The sequence below is a fragment of the Mustelus asterias genome, unplaced genomic scaffold (assembly GCF_964213995.1).
Source record: "Mustelus asterias unplaced genomic scaffold, sMusAst1.hap1.1 HAP1_SCAFFOLD_2781, whole genome shotgun sequence".
Classification (NCBI taxonomy): Eukaryota; Metazoa; Chordata; class Chondrichthyes; order Carcharhiniformes; family Triakidae; genus Mustelus; species Mustelus asterias.
The window spans coordinates 963-28,189 of record NW_027592726.1 but is presented as its reverse complement, the minus strand read 5'-3'; the positions used below and the strand labels follow the sequence as shown (position 1 = coordinate 28,189).

Below are 27,227 nucleotides of genomic sequence, written 5' to 3'. Positions count from 1 at the left end.
CTCTCATGTGCGCAAGCCTACGCAGCGAGGGGCTCTGGACGATTGAGCTGTGGGAGGGGGTAGGGGGAGGAAAATGTCACAGTCATGTCCGATCCCACTTTCACCAGCACAGGTAAACGCCCTCTGGCGAAGCAGCCGATTAAACTCTCTCCCCAAGCCTGGGCGATGGCAACGAACCGCAGTGTCCACTCAAGAGCCAACTCCGGCACACCCTGCAGTCCTAGACTGTGCGTGGCTCAACCCTACACCGTGCGGCGTACGTGTACTGAGCCACGGGGGTGGATGGGGAGGGGGGAGGGAGGGGGGGTGGGAGAGATCCTGCCTGCGGAGATCCTGCAGAAGCAGAGAGTGAGGCCTATAACTGTCCTGTCTGACATCCCTGTTTTACCGGGAGCATCACAAATCGCTAAACGCCACTCAACGCGGTCGGGAAGGACCCACGTGCAGCAGTTGCTTCACGGCTAGTGTTGACTTCACCACAGCAGCCCAGCGTCGATCCCACTCGCCCTTTCCTTCATCCGCTGCCACCCTCCTGATGCCTCGCGTACCAAGGAGCTGTCCAAGTCCCTCGATAGCAAAAAAAAACAACTCTACAAACAATCACGTAAACATATACTGCACTTAAAGGACGTCACATGATACTTCTTGAAGATTTCACTGGACGAGGTGCGTTGATAAATGGTCCTCCACGCACTCATGCGCACACGCACACACACTCACTCTCTCAGACTGAAATAAACACTCAGTATAGTGTAAGAGATCGATTACATGTAGGAGGCTTCAGAACTGTTGAGACAGCAATGCGCATAGTCGCTTCGACACAGTCTCCTTGCTTGTGCGTAGTGTGAGGCGATACATCTGCGGGGGAAGGCGGAGGGGAAGAGAGAGACAAGCATAAGCTTTTGTCAGTTGGACACCCCCCGCCCACCCCCACACACAACTAAACAAGAACAGGACAAAAGGGTGTCCGCGCAGGGAAAAATCCCACTAAAGCAATTGGCACTAGTTTGTCCAAATGGGACACAAGCTTCAGTTATTTTTTTAATTTATTCTTTCAGGGGATGTGGACCTCTCCGATTGGGCCTGTAATCCCGAATTACCCTCGAATTGGGTGCCTTGCTGGGCCTTTCCAGAGGGGTGGTTATAAGAGTAAACCACATTTCTGTGGGATTGGAGTCACAAGTAAAGCAGGCGAGGTGGGGACGGTAGAATTTAGTGAACTAGACGGGTTTTACAATGAATGATGGTGGTCACCGTTGCTGCGACTAGCTTTTCAATTCCAGATTTTATTAATCAAATTTAAATTCCGCCAGCTGCCGTGTTGGGATTTGAACCCGTGTCCCCCCCAGGGTATTAGCCTGGCGCTCCCAATCATTAGCACGAGACCCACTGTCTCCCTGCCAGAGTAAAAGTCCAGGAGGAGAAAGCAACTGTCAAGCCTGTTGAATCCCACACCCCTGTCACACACACACGCACCTCACCCTGTTACGTCCAGGGCTGTTCCAGCCAGGAGAGTGTCTGAGCTGATGCTGCTAAAAACACAGCCCCGCAACACATCACCCTCTAGGGATCGGCTAACAGTCTGCACGAGTTGCAGCTTCAACCTGCTGATCTACAAGTTCAGCGTCATGCCGAGTGTTACAGCCACTCTTTCTGCACCAAAACATTAAGCTTAAAGGTTAAATATTTAAAAAATCACCCACCCTCTTAACTTTCAGTGGTGACATTTAAATAGCTAATTTAACATCAGTGACCAGAGAGACGATTGGTCGTACAGGTATATCTATCCAGCTTTAGATAAGGAGTTATATACAGATACATTTTACAATTACTTCATACTTTTTTTTAATATGAAGAATGACTATATCATAGAATCCTACAATGCAGAAGGAGGCCATTTGGCCCATCGAGTCTGCACCGACCACAATCCCACCCAGGTCCTGTCCCCGTAACCCCACATATTTACTCTGCTAGTCCCCCTGACACTAAGTGGCAATTTAGCATGGCCAATCCACCTAACCCGCACATCTTTGGACTGTGGGAGGAAACCGGAACACCCGGAGGAAACCCACGCAGACACGGGGAGAACGTGCAGACTCCACACAGACGGTGACCCGAGGCTGGAATCGAACCTGGGTCCCTGGCACCGTGAGGCAGCAGTGCTAACCCACTGTGCCGCTCGATTAAACAGCTGTGGCGTTCATGTCTCAGGGCTCTTGCATGGCAAACCCGGTTAATCCACGCCGTGCAAAGTCCGAATCCTGCCACGCCGTTAAGCGACGTGGGACATTAGGAGATTAAATGTCACCAACCTGTGCCTGACTGTTGGGTTCCAGCCTCAACAAACACCCGACCTGGATGGACTTTGTGTGAATGACTCCTGCACCGACAAAGTTGTCGCGATTGGGGTCCACATCCTGCAGCAGAGCTGAACCGAATCCTATCAACTGCGAGGAGGAGATAAATGAATTAGTCGGAGTGTCCCCGTGGGTTCCCAGCCCTTTCCAGCTGCCCTGTTCCTGAGAGAGAAGCTGCTACAGCACTGCTCACGTTCCGCCATCACCTCCCCAGCTTTCTCCCGTCTTGTGTTGCTGAAGGAGCCCCCCTGGCCTCTCACCCGCGTGCGTGTGTGTGGTGTGTGTGTGTGTGTGGAGGAGGTAAAATTCCAGGACTGGCAACTTCCCTCTGACACCTCGCCCTGAAAGATCATTCCTGGAAACACACCAAAATCGGAGCAAGAGGAGGCCGTTCGGCCCTTCGAGCCTGCTGATCATCAAATTCAATATCCTATGGGGAATTTCACAGTAACTTCATTGCAGTGTTAATGTAAGCCTTACTTGCGACTAATAGACAAACTTTAACAGCATCTATGGGGAGAGAATGGAGCCAATGTTTCGAGTCAGTTCTGACGAAGGGTCATCCAGACTTGAAACGTTGGCTCCATTCTCTCTCCACAGATGCTGTCAGACTTGCTGAGATTTTCCAGCACTTTCTGTTTTTGTTTCAGATTCCAGCATCTGCAGTATTTTGCTTTTTTCCCCCGAGTGGTTTGCAGGCATTAGACATGATGCACTTAAGCCACTGGAGAAGGAAGTTTAATCTTTAAAACAGCCAAGAGAGAAGAGATAAGTCGGTTAGGATTAGATTCACTGGAGTTTAGAAGAGTGAGAGGGGATCTCAGAGAAACTCATAAAATTCTAATAGGGTTAGACAGGGTGGATTCAGAAAGAATGTTCCTGATGGTGAGGGAGTCCAGAACTAGGGGTCATAATTTGAGGATAAGGGATAAACCTTTTAGAACTGAGGTGAGGAGAAATTTCTTCACCCAGAGGGTGGTGAATGTGTGGAATTCACTACCACAGAAAGTAGTTGAGGCCAAAACGTTGTGTGATTTCAGGAAGAAATTAGATACACTTCTTGGGGCTAAAGGTTTTTTTAAGTTTATGTATTAGTGTCACAAGTCTGGCACCTGTTTGGGCCAATGCACCCTAACCAGCACGTCTTTCAGACTGCGGGAGGAAACCGGAGCACCCGGAGGAAACTCACACAGACACGGGGAGAACGTGCAGACTCCGCACAGTGACCCAAGCCGGGAATCGAACCCAGGTCCCTGGCGCTGTGAGGCAGCAGTGCTAACCACTGTGCCATCGGGCCACCAAGGGATATGAGGGGGAAGGGGTGGAATCAGGACATTGAATTCGATGATCAGCCATGATCAGAATGAATGGCAGAGCAGGCTTCTAGTTTCTAATGAGTGCGAGAGAGAGAGAGAGAGAGAGAGAAGCTTACCTTAGCCTTGGTAACCTCTGTGTCCATGGGATGATTTGCTTTAAAGATCTTCTGTGCTTCCTGCTGGGGACTGAGAGAGAAAGAGAGAGAGGGAGGGAAGTCGAGGGGGAATAGGTGCCATAAGTAACACTGCATAAACACCACTGGCAACAAGTGAAAGCTTTAATCCAGCTCATCAGAACCGCTCCGCCGCTATTATACTGCCAGGTATCCCGCACCATCTGAAATTGTTCTCCACACCCAACCTCTCCCACTGCCTGACAGAGCCTCCATTACTCTGAGCTGCGTCACTGTCCAACGCGCTCCCCACCATCCCAGATGCCCCGCGTACCTGCTCAGCTGCTTCCAACGCTGGAAAAAGTCTTCAGAAGCCATTTCTGTCGGCTGGAAGAACTTGTTGACGGTTATGGGTAGTTTCAGGGTGATATTCTGCAGGGTTCCGCCATATCTATCCAGCAAGGGAGAGAGAAACATCAATCCAATTGTCATTGAGAACAAGGAATGATAATGTTTAGGGACGTATGACTCATCATCAGTTTGAATAGCCTCTCTCTCTTGCGTTTAAGGTCCCAGGCAGTGAAAAAATAGGCCCCATTTTTTGGGGGGGAAAGAATAGGTTAAAATGCCTAAGCATTCGTCATTATTACCAACACATTGCAGTTATCAGCGAGAATGTTTTGCTAAACCCAAAAATAAAGTCAGATGTAAACATCGATAAAAGCGATAAAAGGGAGTTTTTTCCTATTTCAGTTCTATTTAAAGTTTATCTCTTAGCGTGACAAGATTACATAGGTCGTTTCCATTGAAGGTTAAAGTTTATTTATTAGTCACAAGTAAGGCTTACATTAACACTGCAATGAAGTTACTGTGAAAATCTCCCAGTCGCCACACTCCTGTTCGGGTTCACTGAGGGAGAATTTAGCACGGCCAATGCACCCTAACCAGCACGTCTTTCCGACTGTGGGAGGAAACCGGAGCACCCGGAGGAAACCCACGCAGACACGGGGAGAAGGTGCAGACTCTACACAGACAGTGACCCAAGCCGGGAATTGAACCCAGGTCCCTGGAGCTGTGAAGCAGCAGTGCTAACCACTGTGTCACCCATTTATTATCAACACATTGCAGTTAACTAACAGTGAGAATTTTTTGCTAATCGCCTCCCCCCCCCCCCCAAAAAGCCAGATGTCAATGTTAATAAAAAGCATAGGGAGTTTTTTCCTATTTCAATTCTATTTAAAGTTTACCTCTTAGCGTGACAAGATTACATAGGCCATTTCCATTAAAGGTTAAAGTTCATTTATTAATCACAAGTAAGGCTTACATTAACACTGCAATGAAGTTACTGTGAAAATCCCCCAGTCGCCACACTCCTGTTCGGGGACACTGAGGGAGAATTTAGCACGGCCAATGCACCCTAACCAGCACGTCTTTCCGACTGTGGGAGGAAACCGGAGCACCCGGAGGAAACCCACGTTGACATGGGGAGAACGTGCAGACTCCGCACAGACAGTGACCCAAGCCAGGAATCGAACCTGGGTCCCTGGCGCAGTGAGGCAGCAGTGCCAACCGCTGTGCCACCCTGTCTTATAATAATTAGGGAAGTATGATTTATGAATAAATAGCCTCTTTCATTTGGGTTTAAGCTCACAGGCTGTGGAATCTGTGCCTCGTCACAACGAAACCAGAAAACGCTGGAAAATCTCAGCAGCTCTGGCAAAGGGTCATCCAGACCCGAAACGTTAACTCTGTTTCTCTCTCCACAGACGCTGTCTGACCTGCTGAGATTTTCCAGCATTTTCTGTTTAAGATTCCGCAGCATTTTGCCTTTATCTTGGAATTTAAACCTCTTGCTTTTGGAGCCAAGAGTAGGTTCCAGCGTTAACCAACACATTGCAGTTAGCTAACCATGATAATGCTTTCATAGAGCCATAGAATCCCTACAGTGCAGAAGGAGGCCATTCAGCCCATCCAGCCTACACCGACAACAATTCTACCCCAGGCTATCCCCATAATCCCACATATTTACCCCACTAATCCCCCGACACTAAGGGGCAATTGAGCACGGCCAATCCACCTAACCTGCACATCTTTGGACACTAAGGGGCAATTTAGCATGGCCAATCCACCTAACCTGCACATCTTTGGACACTAAGGGGCAATTTAGCATGGCCAATCCACCTAACCTGCACATCTTTGGACACTAAGGGGCAATTTAGCATGGCCAATCCACCTAACCTACACATCTTTGGAGTGTGGGAGGAAACCAGAACAGCCAGAGGTTGCTAAACCCAAAGAAAAATCCCAGCCAGATGGAAACGTTGGTACAGTGTGGGGAGCTTTGTTCTTATTTCATTTCTATTTGGTGTCAGACGAATCTTTTTAAAACCTTGCTCAGTTTCTCAGGACTGTGATTCGAGTGGAGGGAGCAGCAGGCCGCTGTTAAGAATGCGCTGCAGAGAGAAGCCAGGGGCGAGCAAGCGACGGCGGCTGCACGCAGACATCAGGATGGTGCAAAAGGGGGACAACAAAGAGCGGGGGACAACAAAGAGCGGGGGACAACACGCACGCGATTTCAGATAGTGGCGGGCAGCGAGGTAAACGCAGTACCTGAACTGAATGTTGAGCAGAGGGGCTTCAGTGAAATCCGACAAGCACTCAATGTTAATGACCTGCTGAACCTGCGCTCCGCCTTCTACGACTGGCTCCACTGGCTTAGCCTGAACATTCAGCTGTGGCAAGTGTTAAAGAATTTAACCGGCTCTCTGCTGTGTGGCACTCACCCCCTTTGCTGCGCCCCCCACCTCCCGCCCCACGTCCAATTCCATTGTCAACGATTGCTCTCCAGCACCTCGACAAATGCTTATTCTTCACGATCCAATACAGACACTGCATGTCAGCTGACTACCCAATTAAAGAGTTGTGAACATAGCCCAGTCCATCACACGCAAACCAGCCCCTGGTTGTGTCACAGCTTGGTACGGCTCCTGCTCTGACCAAGACCACAAGAAACTAACTACAAAAGGTTGTGAATGTAGCCCAATCCATCTCGCAAACCAGCCTCCCTTCCACTGACTCTGTCTACACTTCCCACTGCCTCGGAAAAGCAGCCAGCATAATTAAGGACCCCCACGCACCCCGGACATTCTCTCTTCCACCTTCTTCCGTCTGGAAAAAGATATAAAAGTCTGAGGTCACGTACCAACCGACTCAAGAACAGCATCTTCCCTGCTGCCGTCAGACTTTTGAATGGGCCTACCTCGCATTAAGTTGATCTTTCTCTGCACCCTAGCTATGACTGTAGCACTACATTCTGCACTCTCTCCTTTCCTTCTCCACTATGTACTCTATGAATGGTATGCTTTGTCTGCATACTGCGCAAGAAACAATACTTTTCACTGTTCAAGTTTATTTATTAGTGTCACAAGTAGGCTTACATTAACACTGCAATGAAGTTACTGTGAAAACCCCCTAATCGCCACACTGCGGCGCCTGTTTGGGTACACTGAGGGAGAATTTAGCATGGCCAATGCACCAAACCAGCTCGTCTCTCGGACTGTGGGAGGAAACCTACGCAGACACGGGAGAACGTGCAAACTCCACACAGACAGTGACCCAGGCCGGGAATTGAACCCGGGTCCCTGGCACTGTGGGGCAGCAGTGCTAACCACTGTGCCACCACCCGTACGTACCTATATTGTATCCCAATATGTGACAATAATAAATCAAATCAAGATCAGAGTCTCAGCCAGTCCACATATCCTTCGTGTGAATGCACAGACACCCACATGCAGAGGCTGTGCATACACAAGGACCCTTCAAAGCCTCCTCGAAAAGCTGCAACGTTCCCCACCGACACCTGGGACTCCCTGGCTCAAGACCGCCCGAAGTGGAGGAAAAGCACCCGGGAAGGAGCTGAACGCCAAGTTTCATCACCCAGGGTGAGGTAAAGCCAAGTGTCTACATTGAAAGGAGTGCATGCTGGTCAAATGGACAAAGGCCTGAGGTATTAGGCCCAACGTAAAATTGGGACACTTCAGATTAATACAGCTGAACTGCTTGTACAAGCAAGGTTTGAGGAGATCAATAACTGGGATGAGACGAGGTTACCACAGGTCAAAAGCCAACAGAGCTGTCGTGCACATTGAACAAGAGGTACTGCGGGGCACGCCACCCACCCACTCCTCCAACCACCGTCTGCCCACCTGTGACAGAGACTAGATCGCGCACTGTCTGGTCACCCGAGATCTCAGTTTTAGTGAGGAATCAACTCAACCTCGACTGAGGAACTGCCTCAGGGGAAGATATAACCAGAAGCCACGAATATTGTTCCAGCAGCATAAAGTGCAACATCCTCACTGCCAGCCCAGATTCAGACCAGTGAACCCCAAAGGGGATTGATCTGGGATGGGTTTGAGACAGAGATCTTCGCTGTGGCTCAGTGGGCAGCACTCCTGCCCGAGTCAGGTTGGTCACGGGTTCAAGTCTCACTCCAAACACTTGAGCACATATGAAACAGGAGAAGTGGACCAATCGGCCCCTCGAGCCTGCGCCTCCATTCAATAAGATCACGGCTGATCTGTTTGTCTCAAGTTCCGCATTCCCATCTAGCCCAGAGAACCTTTGATTCCCTTGTCCAACAAGAATCGATCCACCTCCACCTTGAAAATATTCAGTGACCCGCCTCCACAGTTCCAAAGTCGCAGAACCCTTAGAAACAATTTCTCCCCACTCATCTCTGTCCTAAAGGGGTGAGCCCTGATATTAAAACAGTTCCCCCTAGTTCTGGGCTCACCCACAAGGGGAAACATCCTTTCCACGTCCACCTTGTTGAGACCATTCAGGATCTTAAGATACTTCAATCAAGTCACCCCCTCACTACAAGACCATAAGATACAGGAGCAGAATGAGGCCACTTGGCCCATCGAGTCTGCTCCGCCATTCAATCATAGCTGATATTTTTCTCATCCCCATTCTCCTGCCTTTTCCCCATAACCCCTGACCCCCTTATTAATCAAGAACCTATCTATCTCTGTCTTAAAGACACTCAATGACCTGGCCTCCTCAGCCTCCTGCAGAATTCCACAGATTCTCCACTCTCTGGCTGAAGAAATTCCTCATCTCTGTTTTAAAGGATTGTCCCTTTAGCCTGAGGTTGTGCCCTCTGGTTCTAGCTTTTCCTACTAGTGGAAACATCCTCTCCACGTCCACTCTTCTGAACTCCAGTGGAAACAAGCCCAACCTATCCAACCTTTCCTCATAAGACAACCCGCTCATTCCAGGATCAATCTCGTAAACCTCCTCCGAACCAACTCCAATGCCTTTGCATCCTTCCTTCGGAAAGGAGACCAAAATGGCACACAGTATTCCAGATGTGGTTTCACCAATACCCCGTGTAACTGAAGCATAACACCTTTACTTCTGTGTTCCATGATCCAGGCTAACACTCCAGCGCAGTACTGAGGGAGAGCTGCACTGTCAGAGATGTCATAAGAAGGACCCCATGGCACTGTTTGAACGATAACCTAATATTTATTCCCTCAACTTAAATTGCTAAAACAGATGATCTGATCCTTATTGCATTGCCGTTGGTGGGAGCTTGCTGTGCACAAATTAGCTGGCCGCCACATTTCCTACGACAGTGTCTACAATTCAAAAGCAAGATCCTTGTGCCTTGGCCCAGCTCCACTGCTGTACCTTGCCTTCAAACACATAACCCAACCTCTCCAGTAAAGTTGCTGCTATCTCCACACAGCTGCTATGGGTCCAAGGTGGAACCACTGGAGGTGCTCACACTACTGGGGACATGAAGCCCACTGCAAAATCTCATCAGCCAGAGTTTTAGGTGTTTACTAGTGTCGCAAGTAGGCTCAACATTAACGCTGCAATGAAGTCACTGTGAAAATCCCCTAGTCGCCACACTCCGGCGCCTGTTCAGGTAACACTGAGGGAGAATTCAGCATGGCCAATGCACCTAACTTTCAGACTGTGGGAGGAAACCGGAGCACCCGGAGGAAACCCACGCAGACACGGGGAGAACGTGCAGACTCCACACAGACAGTGACCCAAGCCGGGGATTGAACCCGGGTCCCTGGCGCTGTGAGGTAGCAGTGTTAACCACCGTGCCGCCGAATGTGTAGGTGTCATACTTCAAACGAGGTCCTGTTTGCCTGTTCAGGTTTATCCAGATTGATGAGGCAAGTGAGGACATTCAGCCCGTTGTTCCTATGCTAGCTCTTTGAAAACCAATCAGTCCCACTTGCCTTTGCTCTTTTCCTCTACTCCTTCATTTCATTTTTCCAAGTATTTATCCAATTCCCTTTTTTGGGAGTAACTGCTGAAACTGCTCCCGCCACCGTTTCGAGCAGCACAACCCAGATCGTCACAACTTGCCAGGCCAAAGAAAGAAAGATTCACATCTCCCCACCGGTTCTTGCACCAATCATCTTAAACCCGTGTTCTCTGCTTACCGGCCCTTCCACCAGAGGAACAGTTTCTCCCTCAGCATTCGATCAGACTCCATCGTAATTGTGAAGAGCTCTAATAAACCTTCTCTTCACCGCGCCAAAGGAGAACAATCCCAGCTTCTCCCGTCCCGCCCCGTAACAGGAGGCTAGGAATCCATGCTCTGTCGGGACAGAAGCAGGAGGCTTTGATTGTGCATAGAAACATAGAGGATAGGAGGAGGCCATTCGGCCCTTCGAGCCTGCTCCGCCATTCATCACGATCATGGCTGATCATCCAACTCAATAGCCTAATCCTGCTTTCTCCCCATAACCTTTGATCCCATTCGCCCCAAGTGCTACATCCAGCCGCCTCTTGAATACAATCAATGTTTTGGCACCAACTACTTCCTGTGGTAATGAATTCCACAGGCTCACCACTCTTTGGGTGAAGAAACGTCTCCTCATCTCAGTCCTAAATGGTCTACCCCGAATCCTCAGACTGTGACCCCTGGTTCTGGACTCCCCCACCATCGGGAACATCTTCCCTGCATCTACCCTGTCTAGTCCTGTTAGAATTTTATAAGTCTCTATGAGATCCCCCCTCATTCGTCTGAACTCCAGCGAAAACAATCCTAACCGAGTCAATCTCTCCTCGTACATCAGTCCCGCCGTCACACACAGTTTGCAAGCCTGACGCCTTCACTGTATCCCACATTGAACAGAAAAGAACATTCCCATTTAAATCCCTCTCCGAGAGTTAAAAAGATATCATTCTGCAGCTCGCCAGGGCAGCTGAGGTTCAGTGTGAAGTTCAGGAACTGCACGGATGTCTTGTTCCCAAAGAAGAGGTACATTCGACCTAGATGTGGAGACACAAGATCAATAAATCAGCACTCGAGCGAACAAGGCCTTTGATAAGGCTAGCCAAAACAAACAGCTTCGAGATTGAAAAAACACCGTTGACTGGAAAATCTAATTTTCTAAATGTGTAGGCGAACCGCAGAGAGCTGTCGCATGCCAAGTTTGTCTCAAATTATGCAACTGGTCTTCAGGTGTCCCAGGAAGCTGGGCCGCAGGTTGGGACAAGTAGGGCGGCACGGTGGCACAGTGGTTAGCACTGCTGCCTCACAGCGCCAGGGACCTGGGTTCGATTCCTGGCTCGGGGGTGTGGGTGGAGTTTGCACGTTCTCCCCCGTGTCTGTGTGGGTTTCCTCCGGGTGCTCCGGTTTCCTCCCACAGTCCAAAGATGTGCAGGTTAGGTGGATTGGCCATGCTACATTGCCCCTTAGTGTGAGGGGGATTAGCAGGGTAAATACATAGATAGGTTCTTGATTAATAAGGGGATCAGGGGTTATGGGGAAAAGGCAGGAGAATGGGGATGAGAAAAATATCAGCCATGATTGAATGGCGGAGCAGACTCGATGGGCCGAGTGGCCTAATTCTACTCCTATGTCTTATGGTCTATAATACATGGGGTTACAGGGATTGGGCCTGGGTGGGATTGTGGTCGGTGCAGACTCGATGGGCCAAATGGCCTCCTTCTGCACTGTAGGGATTCTATGAAATTCAGATTGCCACTTTTCAATTGACATCCAACGAGTCCTGTTAGAAAGCAAACACACACACACTGATTTTCAAATGTGCGCACTCGCACTCACGCGTGCACACACACTCCCACACCTGTGGATTCGGGCTGAGGACAGGATCAGATTTGGATTGCGATGCCTTTAGTGGCGAATAGCCAGCTGAGAATTCACAATCCATTTTCTCTCACACAGCGCAGCTGGAGCTGGTGGCCGGGGGGTTGCCACACAGCGGGAGGGTGCCGTACCTCTCAGGAAAGAGAAATGCTGGGGGTGGGGGGGGGGTGGAGTAGGGAAAAGCAGTCAATAGAAGCTTGAACGTCTAAAACGGAAAGTTTTTTTTGCAATGAGCGGTTGAATGAGAGTTTCTTTTGAGCGGTAATGGGTCGTGTCCGTACAGGCGTGTCAGCAATGACCGCGAGCAGGAGGGGGTTCCCTGGAATAACAATCTTATCGCTGAACAGAAACCGATAGCCAAGTTCCGCACACACGAGGACGGCCTAAACCGGGATCTTGGCTTCACGTCACACTATCGGTAACCCCCACAGCCTGCCTCCTGGACTTGCAGGATCTCACTGGCTGTCCTGTCTGGAGACAATACACATCTCTTCAACATGTGCCTAATGCTCCCTCCGCTCATATTGTCTGTATCTTTAAGACCTGGTTGGCTGTAAAGATTCGCATTCTAATCAGTATTCTGTAACTTGATTTTGTGTCTCTGTGCCCTGTTTGAGAGCAGATTTCCACTCCATCTGACGAAGGAGCAGCGCTCTGAAAGCTAATGGCATTTGCGACCAAATAAACCTGTTGGACTTCAACCTGGTGTTGTTAAAACTCTTACTGTGTTTACCCCGAGTCCAATGCCGGCATCTCCACATCATAACGATCTTATCCCAGCTAAGGCTTTCCACTCTGAAGCGAAAGGCACTCACCCAGGTTCTGTCGGTATTCTGACTTTATTCCGATCTGCAGGAGCTGGTTTTCAAACAGGACTCCATTGTTTTTGCAAACAAACCTACAAAAGGGGTGGACAGAGCACGCAGAGAGAGAGAGAGAGAGAGAAAGAAAATAATAATAATCAGTCAACATCCACAACCGCCAAAAGGCGCAGCCCAGACCAAGGCTGCCACTCACATTTTGGTGTCGTCACATTTTAAAAATCAGTGTTAATGTTTCTATTCAAACTGCTCGCACTAAGAGTGATAAATCTGACACCAAGAACACTCCGCCGCCACAACTCAAAACACTCCCTACAAGCTGCAAGTCAAGCTGGGAATGACAGGAGCTCCTATCCTAGTTGCTGGGTAACTTGCACAGTTCTAGGGGGGCAGCAGCGTCCGTTCGGTTCAGCTACAACAGTCCCGGTCACAACACTGCAGGGCAGCCTCAATCCCACCCGTAGCCCCAAGCATTCCCTTCGGAAAAGTAAACATCCAGAGGGCAAAAGGGCTGCCATCGACCTTCTCCGATTTCTACACCGACCTCTGAACTTTCGCAGTCGGGGGCATCAGGCAAAGGCCTGGCTCACCGCACTGCCAACACCAATTGCCTGCCACCAATGGAGTTCGCCCCGACCGTTCCAGAAGCTGATACACACAGCCCACCTCTCTAAGCAAATTCACGCAGCGGGAATGGGCAGCCCTGATCTATTTAACCAATGGCTCAACAGGTAAAGGCTTCGTTGACTCAGAAACTCCCGCACATGAGGGGGGAAGTCCTGTGAAGTCATCTCGCCCCTTTCTACTGCCCCAGAGTATTCGTCTTCCAGTTTCTGTTCAAATCCCTCGAGCGCTGTCGTTGACTTTGCTTCCATAACACACATCTTTTTTTTACTCCCGGTCAGCGTGGAGGGGGATTGAAATGGGAATGTGCTTTTCTGTTCAACGTGGGGTGTAATGAAGGCTTCAAGGTTTACAAACTGTGCGCGATGCACAAAGTCTCCTGCTTCTGTTCCTAGCGGGCGGCACGGTAGCACAGTGGTCAGCACTGCTGCTTCACAGCTCCAGGGTCCCGGGTTCGATTCCCGGCTCGGGTCACTGTCTGTGTGGAGTTTGCACATTCTCCCCGTGTCTGCGTGGGTTTCCTCCGGGTGCTCCGGTTTCCTCCCACAGTCCAAAGATGTGCGGGTTAGGTTGATTGGCCAGGTTAAAAATTGCCCCTTAGAGTCCTGGGATGCGTAGGTTAGAGGGATTAGTGGGTAAATATGTGGGGTTAGGGCCTGGGTGGGATTGTGGTCGGTGCAGACTCGATGGGCCGAATGGCCTCCTTCTGCACTGTAGGGTTTCTATGATTTCTATGAAAGAGCACGGATTCTTAACCTCGTTACGGGGAGGGACTTGAGAAGTTGAGTTACAGAGAGAGATTGAATAGGTTGGGACTTTATTCCCTGGAGCGTAGAAGATTGAGGGGAGATTTGATAGAGGTGTATAAGATTTTGATGGGTATAGATAGAGTGAATGCAAGCAGGCTTTTTCCGCTGAGGCTAGGGGAGAAAAAAACCAGAGGGCCTGGGTTAAGGGTGAAAGGAGAAAAGTTTAAAGGGAATATTAGGGGGGGCTTCTTCACGCAGAGAGTGGTGGGAGTGTGGAATGAGCTGCCGGATAAAGTGGTAAATGCAGGATCACTTTTAACATTTAAGAAAAACTTGGACGGGTTCATGGATGAGGGGGGTGTGGAGGGATATGGTCCAAGTGCAGGTCAGTGGGACTAGGCATAAAATGGTTCGGCACAGACAAGAAGGGCCAAAAGGCCTGTTTCTGAGCTGTAATTTTCTATGGTTCTATCTATGGTTCTAAGCTGGGATAGTTCTCCTTTAGGGCCGAGAAGGTGAAGAGGAGGTTTATTAGACACATCCCATATTCTAACAAGCCTTTGAATTTAAAAAAAAACAGTCCACCATCTCTCTTTATACATCTGGGACCAATCCTGGATCAAGTCCCATGGATGCAAGGGGGTGGTTACAGCATCGGGACAAGGGACTGAATGTCCCATGCGCAGAAATTTCCGATTCAATGAAGCCACAGCCTGGAAACAGGCCATTCACACATACTAGCCCGCCACAGGCAGCGAGTGGTAACTTGTGCAAATAATCTCTCACCTTGCTAACAGAAGTTACCAAAATGAGATGTACGGATAGGGTAGACAGTTGGAAGCTTCCCCCCCCCCCCCCCCCCCAGGGTAGAAATGACAATTACAAGGGGGGCACAAGTTCAAGGTTGGGGGGGCAGGGGGAAGGTTCAGTGGAGATGTGCGGGGAAGTTTTTTTTCCCCCCCCACACAGAGGGGTGGTGGGGGCCTGGAATGTACTGCCAGGTGAGGTGGTCGAGGCAGACACGTTAGCGACATTGAAGACTTATCTGGATAGACACATGAGCAGATGGGGAATAGGGGGAATAGAAGGATACAGGCGTTTGGTCTAGATAGGACAACGTGATCAGCGCAGACTTGGTGGGCCGAAGGGCCTGGTCCTTATTCTCAAGAGTCATATAAAACGATGAGTATTTCTACCAGGTCCCTGCTCAGCTGCAGTGAATACAGCTCCAGCTTGTCCAAGCTGATGGCCCCGTCACCTTGAGTGAATCAGCACTGCAATGATTCCATTCTGGCACGGAGGTCAGCACTGCTGCCTCACAGCGCCAGGGACCCAGGTTCGATTCCCGGCTTGGGTCACTTGTCTGTGCGGAGTCTCCCCCAAGTCTACGTGGGTTTCCTCCGGGTGCTCCGGTTTCCTCCCACAGTCTGAAAGAGGTGCAGATTAGGGTGCATTGACCCGAACAGGCTCCAGAATGTGGCAACTAGGAGATTTTCACAGTAACTTCATTGCAGTGTTAATGTAAGCCTGACTTGTGACTAATAAATAAACTAAACTAAAACTACTCTCCTCTATAATGGGATATCTAAAACTAACTGCGGTCTTGGTGCAACGGGAGAAAATAAAGCCGGTAAAATTCTAGGATTTGAAAACCTTTCCAAATCAAGAACCAAAACAATTCTGAGCTGAACTGACATTTTAAAGTTGGGTTTGATCTCTTTTGTCAGACGAGAGTCGCACTACCACCACTAACCAGCAGATGGTAGCGGTGATGCATCCTACAATCACACAATGAGGGAGGTCGTGCCTTACAAATTTGGTGGAGTTTTTTGAGGAAGTGACAAAAACGGTTGATGAAGGAAGGGCCGTGGATGTCGTCTATATGGATTTCAGTAAGGCATTTGACAAAGTCCCACATGGTAGGTTGGTTAAGAAGGTTAAGGCTCATGGGATACAAGGAGAAGTGGCTCGATGGGTGGAGAACTGGCTTGGCCATAGGAGACAGAGGGTAGTGGTCGAAGGGTCTTTTTCCGGCTGGAGGTCTGTGACCAGTGGTGTTCCGCAGGGCTCTGTACTGGGACCTCTGCTATTTGTGATATATATAAATGATTTGGAAGAAGGTGTAACTGGTGTAATCAGCAAGTTTGCGGATGACACAAAGATGGCTGGAATTGCGGATAGCGAAGAGCATTGTCGGGCAATACAGCAGGATATAAATAGGCTGGAAAATTGGGCGGAGAGGTGGCAGATGGAATTTAATCCGGATAAATGCGAAGTGATGCATTTTGGAAGAAATAATGTAGGGAGGAGTTATACAATAAATGGCAGAGTCATCAGGAGTATAGAAACACAGAGGGACCTAGGTGTGCAAGTCCACAAATCCTTGAAGGTGACAACACAGGTGGAGAAGGTGGTGAAGAAGGCATATGGTATGCTTGCCTTTATAGGACGGGGTATAGAGTATAAAAGCTGGAGTCTGATGATGCAGCTGTATAGAACGCTGGTTAGGCCACATTTGGAGTACTGCGTCCAGTTCTGGTCGCTGCACTACCAGAAGGACGTGGAGGCATTGGAGAGAGTGCAGAGAAGGTTTACCAGGATGTTGCCTGGTATGGAGGGTCTTAGCTATGAGGAGAGATTGGGTAGACTGGGGTTGTTCTCCTTGGAAAGACGGAGAATGAGGGGAGATCTAATAGAGGTATACAAGATTATGAAGGGTATAGATAGGGTGAACAGTGGGAAGCTTTTTCCCAGGTCGGAGGTGACGATCACGAGGGGTCACGGGCTCAAGCTGAGAGGGGCGAAGTATAACTCAGACATCAGAGGGACGTTTTTTACACAGAGGGTGGTGGGGGCCTGGAATGCGCTGCCAAGTAGGGTGGTGGAGGCAGGCACGCTGACATCGTTTAAGACTTACCTGGATAGTCACATGAGCAGCCTGGGAATGGAGGGATACAAACGATTGGTCTAGTTGGACCAAGGAGCGGCACAGGCTTGGAGGGCCGAAGGGCCTGTTTCCTGTGCTGTACTGTTCTTTGTTCTTTGAACAGATCAGAAGTTCTATACAGATTCCTTGGGGTTGCCACTCTCCCTTCCTGGTGGCAAGAAGCTTTTTTAAAAAAAAGTTTATTTATTATTAGGCTTACATTAACACTGCGATGGAGTTACTGTGAAAATCCCCTAGTCGCCACACTCCGGCGCCTGTTCGGGTACACTGAGGGAGAATTTTACACGGCCAATGCACCCTAACCAGCACGTCTTTCAGACTGTGGGAGGAAACCGGAGCACCCGGAGGAAACCCATGCAGACACGGGGAGAATGTGCAGACTCCGCACAGACAGTGACCCAAGCCGGGAATCGAACCCGGGTCCCTGGCGCTGTGAGGCAGCAGTGCTAACCACTGTGCCACCCAAATCAAATCAACCGCTCTCATCTTAAAACACCTCCATTAGGTTATTCCTTAATGATCCACAGCGAATACAATTCTAGCCCTCAATCATATTTTAGCTTCCCGAGATGATTCCACAGCCTTTCAGCCCCAAGTATCAGACTCACTGTTTCCATTGCAAGGACAATACATCTGTCCTGAGATGAGAGGCCCAGAACTGGAAGGCTGGCCTCCAAATGGCTCTCTGGGGTTAAAGGGCGAGGCAGCAAGATTAAAGGTCAGTCCTGTCTTTCAGACATGTCAAGACAAGAGACTGGATTATAGCAAAATGTGGAGGCTCTGACTGCCGGGACCAGAGGTTACCAAACCCAATGACATAGTCAGCAATCCCCTCGCACCGACTCTGGGTGCTGAGCTGCACGAACTCTTAAAACAAAAAACAATCCACAGAATTTATTTTCAAAAGGCATCCCGAAACTCAGCCTCAGAACAAACACAGGCTGAAGTGGACGTAAAGTGAAGAAACCTCCTTACTTGTTGAGGAGATCATCAGCATCGGGTACGGGCAAAGCAGCGTCCTCAGAACCAGCAGCAGGTACAGCCGTGACAGGGCTGAGGGATGGAGATACAAGAGAGAGAGAGAGCGGGGGAGAGAGAGCGGGGGAGAGAGAGCGGGGGGAGAGAGAGCGGGGGAGAGAGAGCGGGGGAGAGAGAGCGGGGGAGAGAGAGCGGGGGAGAGAGAGCGGGGGAGAGAGAGCGGGGGAGAGAGAGCGGGGGAGAGAGAGCGGGGGGGAGAGAGAGCGGGGGAGAGAGAGCGGGGGAGAGAGAGCGGGGGAGAGAGAGCGGGGGAGAGAGAGCGGGGGAGAGAGAGCGGGGGGAGAGAGAGCGGGGGAGAGAGAGCGGGGGAGAGAGAGCGGGGGAGAGAGAGCGGGGGAGAGAGAGCGGGGGAGAGAGAGCGGGGGAGAGAGAGCGGGGGAGAGAGAGCGGGGGAGAGAGAGGGGGGAGAGAGAGCGGGGGAGAGAGAGCGGGGGAGAGAGAGCGGGGGAGAGAGCGGGGGGAGAGAGGGAGAGAGCGGGGGGGAGAGGGAGAGAGCGGGGGGAGAGAGCGGGGGGAGAGGGAGAGAGCGGGGGGGAGAGGGAGAGAGCGGGGGGGAGAGGGGAGAGAGCGGGGGGGAGAGGGAGAGAGCGGGGGGGGAGAGGGAGAGAGCGGGGGGGAGAGGGAGAGAGCGGGGGGGAGAGGGAGAGAGCGGGGGGGAGAGGGAGAGAGCGGGGGGGAGAGGGAGAGAGCGGGGGGGGAGAGGGAGAGAGCGGGGGGGAGAGGGAGAGAGCGGGGGGGAGAGGGAGAGAGCGGGGGGGGAGAGGGAGAGAGCGGGGGGGAGAGGGAGAGAGCGGGGGGGAGAGGGAGAGAGCGGGGGGGAGAGGGAGAGAGCGGGGGGGAGAGGGAGAGAGCGGGGGGGAGAGGGAGAGAGCGGGGGGGAGAGGGAGAGAGCGGGGGGGAGAGGGAGAGAGCGGGGGGAGAGGGAGAGAGCGGGGGGGAGAGGGAGAGAGCGGGGGGGAGAGGGAGAGAGCGGGGGGGAGAGGGAGAGAGCGGGGGGGAGAGGGAGAGAGCGGGGGGGAGAGGGAGAGAGCGGGGGGGAGAGGGAGAGAGCGGGGGGGAGAGGGAGAGAGCGGGGGGGAGAGGGAGAGAGCGGGGGGGAGAGGGAGAGAGCGGGGGGAGAGGGAGAGAGCGGGGGGGAGAGGGAGAGAGCGGGGGGGAGAGGGAGAGAGCGGGGGGAGAGGGAGAGAGCGGGGGGGAGAGGGAGAGAGCGGGGGGAGAGGGAGAGAGCGGGGGGGAGAGGGAGAGAGCGGGGGGGAGAGGGAGAGAGCGGGGGGAGAGGGAGAGAGCGGGGGGAGAGGGAGAGAGCGGGGGGGAGAGGGAGAGAGCGGGGGGGAGGGGGAGAGAGCGGGGGGGAGGGGGAGAGAGCGGGGGGAGGGGGAGAGAGCGGGGGGGAGGGGGAGAGAGCGGGGGGGAGGGGGAGAGAGCGGGGGGGAGGGGAGAGAGCGGGGGGAGGGGGAGAGAGCGGGGGGGAGGGGGAAGAGAGCGGGGGGGAGGGGGAGAGAGCGGGGGGGGAGGGGGAGAGAGCGGGGGGGAGGGGGAGAGAGCGGGGGGAGGGGGAGAGAGCGGGGGGAGGGGGGAGAGAGCGGGGGGGAGGGGGAGAGAGCGGGGGGGAGGGGGAGAGAGCGGGGGGGAGGGGGAGAGAGCGGGGGGGAGGGGGAGAGAGCGGGGGGGGAGGGGGAGAGAGCGGGGGGGGAGGGGGAGAGAGCGGGGGGGAGGGGGAGAGAGCGGGGGGAGGGGGAGAGAGCGGGGGGGAGGGGGAGAGAGCGGGGGGGAGGGGGGGGAGGGAGAGCGGGGGGGAGGGGGAGAGAGCGGGGGGGAGGGGGAGAGAGCGGGGGGGAGGGGGAGAGAGCGGGGGGGAGGGGGAGAGAGCGGGGGGGAGGGGGAGAGAGCGGGGGGGAGGGGGAGAGAGCGGGGGGGAGGGGGAGAGAGCGGGGGGGAGGGGGAGAGAGCGGGGGGAGGGGGAGAGAGCGGGGGGAGGGGGAGAGAGCGGGGGGGAGGGGGAGAGAGCGGGGGGGAGGGGGAGAGAGCGGGGGGGAGGGGGAGAGAGCGGGGGGGAGGGGGAGAGAGCGGGGGGGAGGGGGAGAGAGCGGGGGGAGGGGGAGAGAGCGGGGGGGAGGGGGAGAGAGCGGGGGGGAGGGGGAGAGAGCGGGGGGGAGGGGGAGAGAGCGGGGGGGAGGGGGAGAGAGCGGGGGGGAGGGGGAGAGAGCGGGGGGGAGGGGGAGAGAGCGGGGGGAGGGGGAGAGAGCGGGGGGGAGGGGGAGAGAGCGGGGGGGAGGGGGAGAGAGCGGGGGGGAGGGGGAGAGAGCGGGGGGAGGGGGGGGGAGAGAGCGGGGGGGAGGGGGAGAGAGCGGGGGGGAGGGGGAGAGAGCGGGGGGGAGGGGGAGAGAGCGGGGGGGGGGAGGGGGGAGAGAGCGGGGGGAGGGGAGAGAGCGGGGGGGAGGGGGAGAGAGCGGGGGGGAGGGGGAGAGAGCGGGGGGGAGGGGAGAGAGCGGGGGGGAGGGGGAGAGAGCGGGGGGGAGGGGGAGAGAGCGGGGGGGAGGGGGAGAGAGCGGGGGGGAGGGGGAGAGAGCGGGGGGGAGGGGGAGAGAGCGGGGGGGAGGGGGAGAGAGCGGGGGGGAGGGGGAGAGAGCGGGGGGGAGGGGGAGAGAGCGGGGGGGAGGGGGAGAGAGCGGGGGGGAGGGGGAGAGAGCGGGGGGGAGGGGGAGAGAGCGGGGGGGAGGGGGAGAGAGCGGGGGGGAGGGGGAGAGAGCGGGGGGGAGGGGGAGAGAGCGGGGGGGAGGGGGAGAGAGCGGGGGGGAGGGGGAGAGAGCGGGGGGGAGGGGGAGAGAGCGGGGGGGAGGGGGAGAGAGCGGGGGGGAGGGGGAGAGAGCGGGGGGGAGGGGGAGAGAGCGGGGGGGGAGAGGGAGAGAGCGGGGGGGAGAGGGAGAGAGCGGGGGGGAGAGGGAGAGAGCGGGGGGGGAGAGGGAGAGAGCGGGGGGGGAGAGGGAGAGAGCGGGGGGGGGAGAGGGAGAGAGCGGGGGGGGAGAGGGAGAGAGCGGGGGGGGAGAGGGAGAGAGCGGGGGGAGAGGGAGAGAGCGGGGGGAGAGGGAGAGAGCGGGGGGGAGAGGGAGAGAGCGGGGGGGAGAGGGAGAGAGCGGGGGGGGAGAGAGAGAGCGGGGGGGGAGAGAGAGAGCGGGGGGGAGAGGGTGAGGGAAAGGTGAGAGATGGGAAAAGGGGAGAGAAAGAAAGAGAGAGAGAGAAAGGGGAGAGAAAAAGAGAGTGAGCGAGCAACGGGGGGGAGGAAGAGAGAAAGGGAGGGAGGGAAAAGGGAGAAAGAGAAGGAGAATGGGAGAGAGAGGGGGAATGAGGGTGGGGGTGGAGGTGGGAGGAGGAGGAGGAGGGAGAAAAAGTGAGACAGAGAAAGAGAGACAGAAGAGGGAATGGAGAGAACAGAGAAAGAAAATGGCAGAGAATGGACGGGAGGAATGAGGAATGGGGGGGGGGGAAGAGAGACAGCAGACAGCACAGTTCTGTTATCAATGCCATTTGCAGAACCAAACAAGAAGCTGTTTTAAAGTGTTAATTTGAGACTGAATTGTTAATCCTGCAGGAAGGCGGTTACAGGCCCTTCAAACCCAACGCGGGTGGATAACACTTAACATGACTGATGCACATTATTTACACACACACACACACACACAATCCTCTCGCCCAGGTCAAAATGGATGCCTGAGGAAGGGGCAACATTTACCTTCCTCGATAGCATCTCTTTGATGAGAGGTTGTGTGCGATACACCTGCACAGATAGATCCATCACGCAGCTTATTTCATGCAAGCCCACGCAACAAGCATTGCTACCAAATCCAAAGGAGGTTTGGAATCTGTCCAGTGCTGTCCTAGCCCCTACAAGACCACCTGGGTCTCGAGCCTTGACTGACACTCTGCGAGGACTCAGCAGATCACAGGGAAAGGATAGCTGAGTGGAGGGGGCTGAAAAGGTTTAAAACAAAAAGAATCAAGTAACTCTTCACTCAATACAGGCCCCCACAATTCAACACTGTGTCTGATCCTCATAAGCCCACTTCCAGGGATGTAAACAAGGCTTGCAATCCTGTTCCAGATGGCTGCCCTCCAGTTGTGACTCTGTTGTGCTCCAATATGCAATGGACAGACTCTGATTCAACTGAGATCAACTCCCCAAATTTAATCAACAGAAACCAACTCCCTTAACTGGATTCTTTGACCCACAGTTGCAGGTTTCACCAGCCCGTCCTCTTGGATCCCAACGATAGGGCCTAGGTGGGATTGTGGTTGGTGCAGACTCAATGGGCCGAATGGCCTCCTTCTGCGCTGTAGGATTCTATGATTCTATGATAGATATGTCTGGGGCTATGACCTTTTGCGAGATTCACTCAGTAAGGAACTTGGTTGGCCTTGGTGAGTTGTCTGATAAATGTGAGGTGATTCATTTTGATCTGATAAACGTGAGGTGATTCATTTTGATCTGATAAATGTGAGGTGATTCATTTTGGTAGGACTAATTTAAATCATAGAAACCCTACAGTGCAGAAGGAGGCCATTCGGCCCATCGAGTCTGCACCGACCACAATCCCACCCAGGCCCTAACCCCACATATTTTACCCGCTAATCCCTCTAACCTACGCATCTCAGAACTTTAAGGGACAATTTTTAACCTGGCCAATCAACCTAACCCGCACATCTTTGGACTGTGGGAGGAAACCGGAGCACCCGGAGGAAACCCACGCAGACACGAGGAGAATGTGCAAACTCCACACAGACAGTGACCCGAGCCGGGAATCGAACCCAGGACCCTGGAGCTGTGAAGCAGCAGTGCTAACCACTGTGCTACCGTGCCGCCCCAAATGTGGATTACAGGGTCAAAGGTAGGGTTCTGAAGACTGTGGAGGAACAGAGAGATCTTATCCACAGATCTCTAAAGGTTGCCACTCAAGTGGATAGAGCTGTGAAGAAGGCCTATAGTGTGTTAGCTTTTATTAACAGGGGGTTGGAGGTTAAGAGCCGTGGGGTTATGCTGCAACTGTACAGGACCTTGGTGAGACCACATTTGGAATATTGTGTGCAGTTCTGGTCACCTCACTATAAGAAGGATGTGGAAGCGCTGGAAAGAGTGCAGAGGAGATTTACCAGGATGCTGCCTGGTTTGGAGGGTAGGTCTTATGAGGAAAGGTTGAGGGAGCTGGGGTTGTTCTCTCTGGAGCGGAGGAGGCTGAGGGGAGACTTAATAGAGGTTTATAAAATGATGAAGGGGATAGATAGAGTGAACGTTCAAAGACTATTTCCTCGGGTGGATGGAGCTATTACAAGGGGGCATAACTATAGGGTTCGTGGTGGGAGATATAGGAAGGATGTCAGAGGTAGGTTCTTTACGCAGAGAGTGGTTGGGGTGTGGAATGGACTGCCTGCAGTGATAGTGGAGTCAGACACTTTAGGAACATTTAAGTAGTTATTGGATAGGCACATGGAGCACACCAGGATGATAGGGTGTGGGATAGCTTGATCTTGGTTTCAGATAAAGCTCGGCACAACATCGTGGGCCGAAGGGCCTGTTCTGTGCTGTACTGTTCTATGTTCTATGTTCTATATGTCAAGAACAACTTGCATTTACGTGACATGTTAAATATCGTAAAAAAAAACCCCAAAGCAGGAGTGTCAGCAAACAAAAACGCAACAGATCCATGTAAGGAGTTATTAGGGCAGAAGACCAAGTTGTAAAGGTGAATCTTAAACGGGGTTGAGGGGGAAAAGAGATGGTGGGCAGCACGGCGGCACAGTGGTTAGCGCTGCTCCCTCACAGCGCCAGGGACCCGGGTTCAATTCCAGCCTTGGGGTGACTGTCTGTGTGGAGTTTGCACGTTCTCCCCGTGTCTGCGTGGGTTTCCTCCGGGCGCTCCGGTTTCCTCCCACACTCCAAAGATGTGCAGGTTAGGTGGATTGGCCGTGGTAAATTGCCTAGGTTAGATGGACCAGCCACAGTAAATGTGTGGGGTTACGGGGATAGGGCGGGAAAGAGGGTCTGGGGTAAGATGCTCCGTCAGAGTCAGTGCAGACTTGATGGGCCGAACAGCCTCTTCTGCACTATGGGGATTCTATTGTAACTCTGGAGCTTAAGAGTCCAGTCAGCTAAAGGCACAGCCAAGGGTGAAGCAACTGAAATTAGAAAACATACATGCGGCCTGAATTGGAGGAGCGCAGAGATCTTGGGTTGGAGGGGGTTGCAAACACAGGGAGAGGCAAGGTCACTGATCAGAAAAGTTGGTGTTTGACAGTGTCCTCAGGAGCCAGTGGCTGTCGTCAGCAGTGGAGCAATATTCAAGCAGCTTAATACATGGCTGCTTTACATTATAGAATGTAGGTGATAGGGAGAAGAAGCAAGTGTTTGCCTCCAACTCCAGACAGTGTAAAAGCGCGATTCTCTCCCTCTCTACACGGTGGCCCAGTGGTTAGCACGGCTGCCTCACAGCACCAGGGACCCGGGTTCAATCCCGGCCTCAGGTCACTGTCTGTGTGGAGTCTGCACGTTCTCCCCGTGTCTGCGTGGGTTTCCTCCGGGTGCTCCGGTTTCCTCCTACAGTCCAAGGATGTGCGGGTTAGGTTGATTGGCCGTGCTAAATTGCCCCTTAGTGTCAGGGGGGTTTGCAGGGTAAACATGTGTGGTTGCAGGAATAGGGTCTGGGTGGGATTGTGGTCGGTGCAGACTCAATGGGCTGAATGGCCTCCTTCTGCATTATAGGGATGCTATGATTCTATCTCTCTCGCTCTCTATTTTCTCAGGGTTTGGCAAGAGCAAACTCCCCGCTAAATATGTCCCTTTTCAGTTATATATTCACCCATACCTGCCGCAGGACAATTTTACCATTGTTAGGATTCAAGCCATGGACCCCAGATCATTGCTCTCGGTTTGTGGTTTACCAGTTCAGTGGCCTATACCACTAGGCCACAGGGGGAGGTCAACGCACTCTCCATTGACTTGTTGCCAAGTGTCTCATCAGTTGCAATTATCCCTCATTAACAATGCACCCAAGCTGAGGATCAGAGTACATTTATCAGACTGCTCAGGGTGCCCAGTTACTCAGGTAACTGATATAGTTCAATGTCAGGAGTAACTCCATAAACCAATCACCCTCCTACAGCAATTAATCCCTCCCCATAAAGTTAAAGTTTATTTATTAGTCACAAGTAAGGCTTACATTAACACTGCAATGAAGTTACTGTGAAATTCCTCTAGTCGCCTCACTCCAGTGCCTGTTCGGGTGCACGGAGGGGGAATTTAGCACGGCCAATGCACCCTAACCAGCACGTCGTTTGGACTGTGGGAGGAGATTGGAGCACCCGGAGGAAACCCACGCAGACACAGGGAGAATGTGCAAACTCCACACAGACAGTGACCCAAGCCGGGAATCGAACCCGGGTCCCTTGCGCTGTGAGGCAGCAGTGCCAACCACTGTGCTACCCAATGGACAGTTCAGTGGCCTATACCACTAGGCCACAGGAGGAGGTCAACGCACTCTCCATCGACTTGTCGCCAAGTGTCTCATCAGCTGCAATTATCCCCTCATTAACATTGAGGGTAGCTAAGTGATTTTGGTCCTCCGATCCTGACCAAATTCTGCTCAATTCTCCAGAGTGGGAATTTTGCATTGGAAGACCCAGAGGCAGACAAATCACTCGTCCTAACCAGCTTCATTTTTCCTAAGAGGAGGAGAAAAACAAAAATCACACCATTCCCCGAAGTGAAATACACAAATCTGAACACCATGCGCGCTGCATGCCATTTAAAACCAGAGCAGGTTAAAACTCCACACAGAACCGCAGACAGCCTGGCTTCGATTCGAGTCACCACAAACCTGAACGCAGACCGAAACCGGAGTGGTCAGAACATACTGAGGCATCCCTGAGCCTGTGGGTACACGCGCGTGCGCACACATCCAGAAACAAATATACTACCACGTCAACTCATCATAATCCTGTTATTTTACATGAAATATATACTGCATTCATACAGACTAACGGATTGAATTATTACTGCATATCAGCAAAAAGCCTTGAGCAAACAATGCTTTTATTCATGCACCGAATGTGGGCATTTATTACTCATCCCTAGTTGCAAAAGAAGCTTGGTGGGCCTCTTTGACGTGGGTGTGGAGTCACGTACAGGCCCAGTCTGGGTACGGGTGGCAAGATTTCCTTCTCTGAAGGACATTTGACCAGTAACTAAAAGCCCAAACGATACACCAATCGGATAACCACTGCGCTACCTAACACTAACATACAGGAACGCATCAACAGGTTCCTATATAATTCCTTTAAAGTTTATTTATTAGTGTCACAAGTAGGCTTAAAATTAACACACTGCAATGAAGTTACTGTGAAAATCCCCCTAGTCGCCACACTCCGGCGCCTGTTCGGGTAACGCTGAGGGAGAATTTAGCACGGCCAATGCACCCTAACCAGCACGTCTTTTGGACTATGGGAGGAAACCGGAGCACCCGGAGGAAACCCACGCAGACATGGGGAGAACGTACAAACTCCACACAGACAGTGACCCGAGGCCGGGAATCGAACCCTTGCGTTGCGAGGCAGCAGTGCTAACAACTGTGCCGCCCACATTGGAGGCCTTGGTCTAGGCAACGTGTCAACCAAGGGACAGCAATCCCTTGAGATAAGAGCTTTAGTAGCAGCAAGGGGTCACTGTCAGAAGTCCAGTGCTAACCACTGTGCCACCATGTGCCCTGTAGTCAAAAAGAAAGAAAACTTTGAACTGACGTTTTTAAAAAAAAGCCAAAATGTTGACACGACTATGCGGGCAATTGAAAATGTTTGCAATTAAAAGCACTGGAGAGGAACCATTACAAGGCTCCTCCCCGGCCTAGACATTTCCCAACACAACTAAACCAAACTGAAGTGCAGGAGTACACGATATGCTGTATATATTTACAGTAAAACAACATTGTATTTTGGACCCTGTGACCGGTTGGGGAGCTGGGAGCGGGGTTGGGTTTAAAGACAGTTCAGCTCCACTCAGTAACACACGGCTTACTCTGCGCCCAGGGCTGCGTCCACCAGCAACGACCCAGGGCTCTCGCCCGGCAGATCCA

At 52.6% G+C, this 27,227-nt stretch overlaps 1 protein-coding gene across 1 annotated transcript; it reads right to left on the bottom strand.

Moving 5' to 3' along the window:
- LOC144490015 (AP-2 complex subunit alpha-2-like) lies at positions 1-27,227 on the bottom strand. The gene is made up of 9 exons (XM_078207844.1): positions 27,170-27,227; positions 18,049-18,126; positions 12,748-12,830; positions 11,002-11,091; positions 6,397-6,520; positions 4,121-4,237; positions 3,790-3,859; positions 2,313-2,447; positions 1-858 (listed from the first exon to the last, which is right to left on the bottom strand). The coding sequence occupies exons 4-9, from the start codon at positions 11,084-11,086 to the stop codon at positions 781-783; spliced, it is 609 nt and encodes a 202-aa protein (XP_078063970.1). The 5' UTR covers positions 11,087-11,091; positions 12,748-12,830; positions 18,049-18,126; positions 27,170-27,227; the 3' UTR covers positions 1-780.